The 11,955-nt window shown below is 39.8% G+C and overlaps 1 protein-coding gene across 1 annotated transcript; it reads right to left on the bottom strand.

Moving 5' to 3' along the window:
- Positions 1-6,625: 6,625 nt before the first annotated feature.
- On the bottom strand, positions 6,626-10,325 carry LOC107137727 (olfactory receptor 11H4-like). Its single transcript, XM_015480178.1, has 2 exons — positions 10,158-10,325; positions 6,626-7,585 (listed from the first exon to the last, which is right to left on the bottom strand). Exons 1-2 carry the CDS (start codon positions 10,323-10,325, stop codon positions 6,626-6,628), a joined length of 1,128 nt encoding a protein of 375 aa, XP_015335664.1.
- Between the last annotated feature and the right edge of the window lie 1,630 nt (positions 10,326-11,955).

Below are 11,955 nucleotides of genomic sequence, written 5' to 3' on the forward strand. Positions count from 1 at the left end.
CCGTTTAGCCCAGTCCATAGAAAGCTTGATTGCAGCTCATTCCGACGATTTTTAAGGTCCTCCTTTAACCTTTTAATCTTATCTTGAACAACACCAGAGCAATTGGCATAGAAGCAGCACTCCTCTTGTAGGAACAGGCAATCCTCCCTCTCTGGCGGTTTTGGAGGACTACTGCAGCCAAGGAATCGAGTTGAGATTGCAGATCCAAGATAGCTGGCAACATGGTACATATCATCTATCATCTGCTGAGAAAGCTTATTGTACATCTGTAAAGAAGTACCAAGGCCAGCAAGTCCAGTTCCCATCCCTGTGGCCATCCCCAGACCCAACAGCAAGGAACAGCATGAATGGCTCTTCGGGGCCTGGAAAGGGAATAATCAACAGCAAGTATGGGCAGGGACTGGTTATTAGGGAGGACCCCAATGTCAGGGAGGAGGAGGACCACAATGCAGATCCCACTCCAATTACCTCGCCACTGGAAGAGGCGAGGGTGGTAGTAAGGGCCTCAGCAAGCGAAGCCGTTTGGGCCTGCAAGGCTGCGACCAACGACTGTGATGGTGGGCCTGAGTATGGACATCCTTAATGGCCACTATCCACCTCCCCATAGATCTGTCCTTCATCCCCGCACAGGCTAGTTTGTGGTCTGTGGTCATCCCCTCCCAGATCAGCATTTTGACAAACTGGTCCCAAAGGGGCCCTGGGGGGAATTTCCTTTGGAGGGTCTTTTCCACCCTCTTGATGAAAGTAGCAAGATTCTTGGTAGCCGTCTGAGTAATTCCTGCTACGGGGGGCTCTGAGGGGCCTTCCTCCAACTTTTTCCATGATGCTAGTCCTAGAGCTTGTACCTGCTCCTGGTAGGGGGCAGGGATAGCAGTCTGCTGAAGGCCTGTGGAAAATTGATCACTGGACCCCAACAGCATCCCATAAATTACAGGAACCAGGGGATTAACAGCCTGATTCCTCTCAGCCTGAGCATGGAATTCCTCATTTAAAAAAGCACACCATTTCAGGTACAGGGGACCAGGAAGCACAGCCTTGGTTCTATTGCCCCCAGGGTTAGCACTTACCGGGAAAGCCATACACGATGGGGATAAGTCATCAATGGTCTTACAAGACGGTGGCTTAACCGTTTTTTCCGGGTTTGCACAAGATGGCAGAGAATTTCTGCAGGGGAAGGATGACAATATGGCAGAGGCTGCTCCCCATCCCGACTGTCTACCATGTGTTCCGGGACAGGAGCACTTGTTGTGTGCCGCAGTCTGGCTGGGCACAAATCACGAGCCACAGAAGCAGGAACAAACTTTATTTTTAAACTGCAGGAAAACACTTCACACAGCTCCCGGGGAATCCTCCCGAACGCCACGAGGCTTGTCCAGGAACCCCCAGCCGGAAAATATCTCTCCCGGAAATCCCTCCTCCTGCACTTCCCCAACCAATGGGAACTCTCGGGGAATCTCCGGAAATCCCCACGAGAACTCCAAAATAGTGCGAGAACTCAAAAGTTGCGGCAGAGGCGGATAGTAATGCCTCGCCTGTCAATCAATACTGTTGGCAAAATGCCAGGGGCCATACAGACTTGGCAGTGGCTCTCAGCAGTTGTGGAACTCAGAGGAACAGGCCGAGGATCAAAAAGGTCTAGGAGGCCATTGTCAGAGTGAGGCTTTAAGCCTTTCTCCTCCTGGGCATCACAAGGACTGACTCACCATGACCCAAGTCACTCCTCAACAAGGGTTTCCCAAGCCGGGTCACCCTTTGAGGTAGTGGTAGGAGGAGTAGGTGTATTAAAAGGGTTTTTGCCTCCCTTAGATGTTCCTTCTGAGGGGCCAGGGGAGAAACAGGCTTTGAGGGCAGATAGGGTCAGGTAGACCCCCAGAGGGGGGTCCTTTCTCAGGTTAATCTCCCTCTTCCTCACCAATTGTTCTGTGCCGTCCCAGGTGTCCCAATCAAAAAGATTGGCAGCCACCAACCAGGGCGCAACGCGTGTCAAGGTTTCCCAGACCTTTTTGGCCTGGGCATCTGAGATCTCTAAACCTCAGCTTTTGAGCATGAATCTCAGTGCTTTAAGAGATGGAGCATCATGCTTAGTGTGAGATTGCCCCATTTCTTCAGGGAGACCCTTACTTCTGAACTCGCTTGGCTTGGCTTGGCTTGCCGATACTTTCACGTTTGGTGAACTGACTTCTTCCTGTCCCTGTTCGGGCGCCAGATGTCAGGGGTTTTAGACTTTGTTCCCACCCGACCTGCAGGAGAGATAGGGAGAACATGCCCCATCCAGGACAAGCCAAGAAAGGAGAGGGCCAACTGACTGCCCGCACCCAGCCCTCCCTTGCTGGAGGACAATCAGACGCGTCAGGGAGACCAGTCAAAGCTGGAGCTCATTTATTGAGGAAGCACACACAACTAATATAAGGCACAGGAGCCAATCAGGATAAAGGTCAGCAGGGTGAGGAGAGTTCATGTATACACCCATTAAGGGGAGACGGGCGAGCTGTCCATGAGGGCGGAAGGATTCTGAGTCTATTCTAGAGGTGGTCCAGTTTTTCCTCAGAACCCATGGTAATGCCTTCTGGCTGATGGCCAGGTGCCATCTTAGCCATGTGCAGCCCCAAGACCAGGAAGTGAGCATCAGTCTGCAAGTTAGGTTTTCTTTTCTCCATCATAGGTTTCTATTTCTCTGATGTGACGTGCCCTACAATGGTCTGATAATATTATTATGGATTTAACTTCATTTTTAATGATTTTGTATGGGTTGCTTTCCTAGATTCTATGTCTGCAGAACTTTGAGTTATCTTTCAATGTCCAACTCAAATGCTGTTTCCTTTGTGTTACTTTCTATATCTCACTCTTCCATGCAGAATTGGATATGTCTGCTTCTACAACATTGTGTACACAATTCTCCTGTAGCATTCAAGTTAAAGGTTAACATTTTAGGAAGGCACTTTAAGATGGCAGAAAATCTATGCCTCCATAAAAGCAGAAGAAACTTGGCACAAATTGTTAAGATAAATCTTTTCAGAATTCTGGAAATTAGCCAAAGGATTGCAAAAATTCCAGGAGCATTTATTCAATAAAATAATTGAAATTTCACAGAAAGATATTTTTTTCTGGAATTTTTAACTAGTACTATTCCCTTCTCCTTCTCTCTGGCTCCACATTACCTTTGAAAACCAAGTAGCCTCAACTAATGTCTTTGTAAAGCAGGTGACTAGAAGCCACTGGAGGGGATTCAGGGTTTCAAGTTCCTTAAAAAGCCCATACTCGGAGAAATGTCACTATCTGGCCACCTTTAACATCCTGGCAAAGTCAATATGCAGAACTTGTCACTATTTGTTAGTGGTGATGGTGGTACAACATGTGGTTAAATGACAATAACAAAAAACAAACAGTGAATCGTTCACTTTGAAATGGTAAACATCATGGTATATAAATTATATTCCAGTCAAGCTGTTATAAAACAGAACAAAAATGTTTAAGGAATTTTATTTCTATCAGAGGGTTGTGACCTCTCCAAGGGCAGGAAGGGAATTTTGATAATCTGGGTCATTCCAAAGGCAAGTACAATGCCAGAAAAAAATTTTATAGGATAGTTTGTTTTGCTTATTTATCATTGTTATTTTTGGGGATGAGACCTTGCTAAGTGGCTTAGGCTGACCTCAAACTTGCAATCCTCCCACCCCGACTTCCTAATAGATGAGTTTACAGGTGTACACCACTGAACCCGGCTTCATAGAAATATTCTAAATGAATGATTGCATAGGTTTCTCATATGCTTCCTCCTTTATTTATTTTATTTACATGTATTAATTGTACATACTAATGGGATTCAGTGTGTTATTTCTACACACGCATATAACATGTACTTGATCAAATCTTGTCTCCCTTTATTCACCATTCCCCTCTATTTCTAGTAATACCTGTTCTAAATTCAGATTGATTTTTTTTAAAAAAATCTTCCATATATTAGAGAAAATATGCAGCACTTGCATTTCTGTTTGCCTTATTTAACTTAATACAATGTAGTCCAGTTCTACTTATTCTTTCTTCAAACGACAGGATTTTATTCTGCTTTATGGCTGAATAATATTCTGACATATATATCATATTTCTTTTTTTTTCCTTTTGTGGTACTGGGGATTGAATCCAGGGGTGCTCTACCACTGAGTAAAATCTCCAACACTTTTTATTTTTTATTTTGAGACAGGGTCTCACATAGTTGACCAGGATGTCCTCAAACTTGTGACCCTCTTACCTCAGCCTCCTGAGTCACTGGGATTACAAGTTTGCTCTGTACCACATTTCTACATTCATCCCTTGATGGGCATATAGGTTGATGCCACATCTTAGCTATTGTGTACAGAGCATGAAGATATCTCTTTATTATGCTGATTTCATTTCCTTTGAATATACACCCAGAAATGTAAAATTGGATCATATATTAGGTCTATTTTCAATTTTTTGAGGAACCTCCAGACTATTCTCCATAAGGAGATGTAATGATTTACATCCCCATCAACAGTGTATGAGAATTCCTTTTTCCACATCCTTGTCAGTATTTGTTATTGTTCGTTGAATAACAACCATTTAAACTAGGATGAGATGATATTGTAGTTTTACTTTGCATTTCCCTGATAGCTAATGATATTGAGTATCGTTTTCATATATATATTTTTGCCATTTGATTTCTTTTTTTGAGAAGTGTCTACTCAGATCATTTGCCCATTTTTAAATTGAATTATATTTTTGTTGTTGTTGCCTTTTTGAATTCTTTATATATTCTGGGTATTAATCTTTTGTCAGATTAACAGTTGGAAAATATTGTCTCCCAATCGTTAGCTTGTCTTTCCACTCTGTTGATTGTTTCTTTTGTTGTGTAAAACTTTTTATTTTGATATGTGTCATTGTTTGTTTGCTTTTGCTTTTATTTCCGGTGCTTTGGGGTCCTATCAAAATAAATAATTGCCTGTACCAGTGCTCTGAAGCATTTCCCCTTTGTTATTGTCTAGTAACTTCATAGTTTCAGGTTTTGCATTTAAGTCTTTGATCCACTTAGACTTAATTTTTGTATAGAGTGAGAGGGTCAAATTTCAGTCTTCTGCCTACGGGTATTTAGTTTTCCCAGCACCATTTATTGAAGAGGCTGTCCTTTTCCAATATACTTTTTGACACCTTTAGTGAGAATCATTTGGTTATATATGTATGAGATTTCTATTCTGTTCCATTGATCTATGTGTCTGTTTTTGTGCCACTACCATGCTGTTTGGTTGCTATGGCTCTGTAGTTTGTCTTGAAATCAAATCTTGTGATGCCCTCAGCTTTGTTCTTTTTCATTATATGCTTACTTCTTTTAACCATTTATAGTATCTCAAATGCAAGCATGTAAAAAACACTTAAAAAAGACATCTGTTTTGTGGGAGGCAAATCAATGGCTACTATAGTTGGATTATAATATGTCTTATTATAATTTAATATTTATTCATCTTGATTGATTTGCACCAGGGCAGCTATTGAAAAGAAAAGGAATGTGTACAATTTTGTTGCATTTTATTGTACTGTTTAGAATCTCCTAAATTCTAATGCAATAGTTCCTAACCCTCTCTTTATGTTTCTAACTTCTAGGCTAACTTTTCAAAATACATATTTCTAGGCCCCACTCTCAATTCTGAGTCACTCGGTTGAAAATCCCTGTTCAGATGAATGTAGACATCAATAGAAAGCCCTACATGTGATGGTGATCACTGCAACCCTTTTTAGAATCTCTGGGGTAGATCAGTGCTTTTCCAACTTTAATGTGCATATCAATCTACTGAGGATGTTATAAAAATGGAGATTCTGATTCAATAGGCCTGGATGGTTTCTGAGATCTCACCTTCTAAAAAGTTTCCTAGTGAGCCCGCCTGAAAATCCAAAGACCATGCTTACAATAGTAAGGTTGTATAATATAATTTAAAACATGCTGGAGTGGAAAAATTGCTAGTAAAAAGAAAATGAAAGAAAGCAACTTACATTATTAGGCAAAGGTATTGATGAAGGGAGGGAAGGAAGTAATTTCCTAGACATTAACTTTTATCTGGTGAAACTTTTCATTGATTTATCATTTCATGGTTTGTTAAGTTTAAGTTGACCTCACATGTTTTCTAGGAAAAGGTTTTATTTTTTTTTCCCTTCCATTTCATCTGTAGGACATATAAAATACAGATTATAATTGAGTTTGTATAGTTTCTGCAGCTTTTGTCCTGACCATTAAGAATGATAGAATACAGTTAGGAAATATGAACAAATGTATTTGTTTTGTTTAGGTTGACATTATTGACATCTATGTACTGGGTTGAGTTCTGAAATTACAGAAATTGATAAAGGATAGTTCCTGCTTTCAAGGGAATTTCAATTTAAAAAAAATAGGGAGGCATTTGGAAATAAATTTGTGAACATCCAATTATAATGAAAGGAAGAATGAAAGACGTGTTAAATAGAAGCAGGGAGCATTCCATGGAAGAGGCAGAGAATTCCATCTGGGGATGTGGCCCTTCACATCCACTTTCACATCTACCTGCCAGCTTCTCAGCTCATCACTCACAGTGAGCTCACAGTCTGAACTCATTTAAGAATAACTCACTAACACCACAGATCAATTTGGGGAACCTCCTAGAACTTTCTTCAAGGCATCTTTCATTTCTTTATTCCGAAGGCTATAGATCATGGGGTTGAAAAAAGGGGTCAAAACTGAGTAGAACAAAGTTGTGAACTTCTGCATACCCTCTGCTTGTCCTGACCCTGGACTCACGTATGTCATCATGACTGATCCATAGAATAGAAACACGACAGCCAAGTGTGAGGAGCAGGTGGAGAAGGCCTTCTTCCGGCCGGCAGCAGAGGGCACCTGTATCACAGCCCTCAACACCAGTGTGTAGGAGCCAATTATGTAGAAAAAGGTAGCAAAAATGAGGAGGGAGCTCATGGTTCCACATATGAGAACTGTCCCTGGGATAGGGACACAGGCTGAAGCCAGGGTCAGCAGGGGACCCAGGTCACACAGAAAGTCATCAATCACATTTGGGCCACAAAATGGCAGCTGGGTGATGAGTATCACTGGGATCAGAAACCAGAGGAAACCATAGACCCAGCAAAAGATGACCAGGCCATTACAGAACTTAGTAGTCATGATAGTGGGGTAGTGCAGGGGGCGGCAGATGGCCAGGAACCAGTCATAGGCCATAATGGAGAGAAATAAGCACTCAGTTGTGCCCAGTGAGAAGAAGAAGTACAACTGGAGGAGGCACCGGGTGAAGGAGATGGCTTTGGTCCTGGAGAGGAAGTTGGCCAGCATGTTGGGCACGTCAGAGTTGACATAGCATATCTCCAGGAAGGAGAAGTTGGCCAGCAGAATGTACATGGGGGTGTGGAGACGGTGGTCCCAGCGCACTGCACATACGATGGCCATATTTCCGAGCAGAGTCAGGATGTAAGTCATAAAGAATATGGAGAAAAGGAAGATCTGTATTTCCCAGCGGCAAGGGAAACCCAAGAGGATGAAGTCGCTCACCATGTAGGAGAAATTTCTGGCCTCTGAGCTCAATTTCTTTCCATCCTATGAGGATTACAGCACAAATCACACATCCAGGGGAGTTATGCCTCTGAGTCCTCCCCTCAGGGGAGTAAGCACACTTTTCTGGTCATGGGGCAGAGGGTCTAGACCAGTGGTTTCTCTTTGTTTTTTGATTGGACACCCCAATAATAGGCTTGTTGAGAGTTGTTGAGTGTCCTCTTCTAAATTTTTATATTCACTTATAAATTGTATATAAACCACTGTCTAGCAATATGATAAATCTTAGTAAAACTTTTTGAAAAAGTTTTCTTGGAATTCAAAGAAAAATAGAAACTCAAATTTCTCCTTTCTGTATTCCTCAGTAAGTTGCCTGGCATACCAAGCTCTGGAGAACACTGGTCTGAATGATACAAACCAGTGTTCGGCCAAAGCTAAACTGAGTTGTCTACTTTCACATAAATAATTCATTTTTAAAAATTAGAATTGATAGATTCATGGAACAAAACAATTGTATTGTCTAAGCAACACAGAGAAGAGGACATGAGGGTTAAAAAATTAGATATGAAAATAACCACATAGGGATAGAATGACTTTAAGCAAGTTACACCTTAGCTACATTAAGTGACCATGTCTGGGCCCTGATCAGTATCTATTCTCTATCTGTAGGTTGTAGTAGTACATTGGCTACTGACTTTAGTGTTATAAGAATCCTTGGGGAAGCCTTTGAAAGGTACAGCTCCAGCCTGGTTTGAGATCCACCAGTGTGGCAGAGCATGAACTTTAGAGATATTGGAGACCTGAGCTCGAATTCTGACTCTGATGCTTTGTAAATGGTACTTCCTGGTGAAAGCACTTACTGTCTGAAACTACATTACTACCTCTGTAAAATGTGAATAATTACACATATGTAGCAAGGTTAACATGAGACTTGTATAAAGTAATATATACAAAGTAGCTTATAGATTGTAAAATGCTACAGAAACATAAAATATTCTAAACTATTCAGAAATTATTGTGCTTGGTGGATATTATTATCCTTGGTTAATCTTGTAAATAAAGCTGATTTTAAAATGCAGAAGAATTTTTTTTTGCATGTGGAATTTTGGGCACATAACAGGTTAAATGTGTCTGTGTGTGTGTGTGTGTGTGTGTGTGTGTGTGTGTTTATATATACAGGAAGAGAAGATAATCCCCTGGATCCTAAGACCACACCAAAGATTCAACCTGCTAACTATCTCTCTTAAGATTGTTTTTTTGTCTTCCAAATATAGCATAGCTCCCATTTTCTTCCTACAGGTTATATTCCATACCAGGGCTACCATTGTAGTCTTAAGTGACAGGATTATTTCTTGCTGGCTACAAATGTGCTTTGTATTAAGGCCACCTAGATTCCAATCTGCCCAATTTCCCAGGTGATCCCTTTCAAGGCTGATCCTCCTCAGTTGCTCTCTCATGGGTCTTCCTGTGAAAGTGAGCATCAGATTGTCCTCAAGTGACCACAATAGATTCACACCAAAAAACACCATTTCAGAAAAGGCAGCCTTGTGGAAGTCATGTTTTGATTCAACTTTTTTTTCCTCTCTGATGTTCTTTAATTTAGTGCTTTATTCAGGTTTAAGGAAACTTGAAAATCAATTGGTCGATAGATACACACATACTTTCTGTATATTTATTTTTAATTCAGGAGAATAGAGGAAAGTTTATCTGAATTTTACCTTGATCTAGTTGAAAGTTTCATTCAGAAGAAATTTGAAATATGGATTTATAATCCCTGTTTTACTTTTCCCTTCTTCCTCATTTTGTAAGCGCAAATATTCTGTTCACGTTTCCATCTCCCCTCCAAACTGTGCTTGGTATTTTTATTTTTAGTAGAAAAATATGTAGTATGATTTTTTGAAGTGATTTTTTTTGTAGATAGTAAAAAATATTAGCAGAAATCAAGATTAGTGTTATAAAAGAAAAAAAATATGAATATAAAATCAAGGAAGAAAAAACTTGATAACATTAAATTTCACTGAAAATATCAATCCACACCCTTTATTTCCTAGCACTAAATACTGAAAGAAATTAGAAGCAATAATATTCCAAATTTTAAAGACTCGAAAAAAAATGCTCAGTCACAAATGAATTAAGAAAAGAATAGATTCCCACTAAAAGGAGGCAGGGCTCCTTCCTGTTGAAGAAAGGATTCATTTCAGGTCTGGGGTTGGGAAAGCAGAAGGTGGACTGGGGCTATGTTGTCTTTTCCTGCTTCTCAGAAAACAAAGAGATGCTTGAGAGTGAGCATGTCAAAAGGACACAGGCAGACCCTTGAAGGGGCTTCCAATAGATAATTTTGGAAAATTTTCGGTATCAAAAGGATAATGGCTGAAATTTATGTTAAAACATCAAATGAATAAAAACCTACTACTGCCCATAATAATGAAATAAACAAAAAAGATCTGTTCACCTTTTTGTAATAACATCAGTTATGAAGGACAAAATAATTCAATAAACAAACAAAAAATCCAATAAACCCTTATGTAAATTTAACCCACAAAATATGTGATTTGAGCAGTTTTCATTTTCTGTGCTATCATGTACACAAAGGCTTGTGACCAGATGGCACACACACCAGATTTGTCCGAGCAGCTTTCTCTGGGGGCAACTTGTGGACCCAGAATGAGTCAGAGTCATGGGGGTTCCTTTTACTCATTATAATCCTAATGGCACACAGAAATCTAGGATGTGACATTTCAAGAGGAACATCTTCATACGTAGGCCTTGGGTTTTCCAGCAGCATGACTGAGCAAGCACTATCTCCTCTAATGTGATGAAAGACTCCCATAATATCAAGATGAAGGAAGCTTGACTCTCATCCTATTTCCAGTCTCAGAGTTTGTGTTGGGGAGGGGGAATATCAGTGCTTCTCCTGCTGTAATTGAAGGTTTTGGTTAGAGCTTTGCAGGTGAAAATTATAGGAAATGACAAACCAATGCTGGGAATCTTCCATCAGCCAGTGGCAAAGAGAGTGATAGCTCACAGCTGCTCTAATTTTCACGGGACTTTGCAGGAGGCAACTCTCTCTTTGGAGGGGCGACTTGAAGGAAATTAGTTTTGGACTTATGTGTATTATGTTCTTTGGTTTTCTTAATTACACTAGAGGGGAGTCATAGCAAGGATAATTACTTTCTTTCATATATGATGAGATAAAGGCTCAAGGAGGTCAAATGCCTGAAGTTTTAAACCAGTAAATGGTAAGATAAATTCCATGCCTTTTTTCCTATTTTGCCATTTTATCCCCATTTTAAAGAACTTCCTGTATATATGTTTCTAAAATGTCACCACCCCAGAGAAAAAGTTCAGGGAACTAATAAAATGTTAGTTTTGTTGGTGCTGTCCATATTCTCATAATCTGAGGGAAGGCAGGTGGGATCTTCCTCAAATCACATCACAGGTGAAATTACAGTTTTTTCCCTTTAGTTTTAATTTTCTCATGGCTTTCTTTTTTATTTTTATTTTTTTGTAATAATATTGAAAAAGTCCCAGATACTACATAAAATCTTTGACTTCAAAAGTTCTGCTTGATTCATAATTATCAATTATGGTTATAAAATGTCATCAGCAGGTCATCCAAAATGAGATCTGCTGCAATTGTTATTTCATGGCATTAATTCAATAAGAGGTGATCTCTCTTAGTACACTGAATTAAGAAGGGCATAGCAGGCATGATTGTAGCGCTATTTTACCCTTACCTGACTTTTGTGATATATANAGTCCAATACCTGAATTCAGTACAATCTGAGACAAGAGCTTTAGTTTTTAAACATGAAACTAAATAGTTTAATCACTTGATTTGGAAGGGAAGGAAAGAGATACTTATCATAGCATAAGGCAGATCACCTCTCATGCATTTATGCAAAATCTTGATAATTTAAAAAGGAATATAGTTAAAAAAGAGAAGAAAATACAGGAAATTGTTTATTTGCATTTTTTAGGTTTTGTAATTCTATTTGTCAGAGTCTTTGATTTATTATTATTTTTTCCTCTCAACTAGATATTATCCTCTTTTCTCTCATTGCCTCCAGGAATTCCTATCTTCTACTTATTTTTTTGTAGCACAAAGGGCAATTGAATCAATACATTATGTCCTAGGAAAAGGAAAGGGACAACATCCACCACAATATCCACCTGTTTCTTTCTATATTCTGGAGGAAATAAGAAAACTGTGAAGTCTAGCCTTTCATTTCTTGGAATTATGCGTTGCTTATATTCACTGGCCTCAGAGAAATCATGGATTAGAATAGAACCTTAAGAGTTGCATTTTCTTCTTGCTCTGAACTCACTGAATCTTGGAGCTTTAAGAGATGCTAGTGGTTTTCCAGCTTCTCTTTGCCAGCAGTGAGTCTTTCTCTCCTACCTTCTTGCTGGTG

This window comes from Marmota marmota, unplaced genomic scaffold, assembly GCF_001458135.2.
Source record: "Marmota marmota marmota unplaced genomic scaffold, marMar, whole genome shotgun sequence".
Lineage (NCBI taxonomy): Eukaryota > Metazoa > Chordata > Mammalia > Rodentia > Sciuridae > Marmota > Marmota marmota.

Excerpts from the sequence above, each read along its gene's own strand:
- LOC107137727 (XM_015480178.1), bottom strand. The coding sequence starts at position 10,325 with ATGCTGCTGGAAAACCCAAGGCCTACGTATGAAGATGTTCCTCTTGAA. Across the intron at positions 7,586-10,157 it reads AAGCTGCTCGGACAAATCTG|GATGGAAAGAAATTGAGCTC; the intron begins GTGTGTGTGCCA and ends TAATCCTCATAG.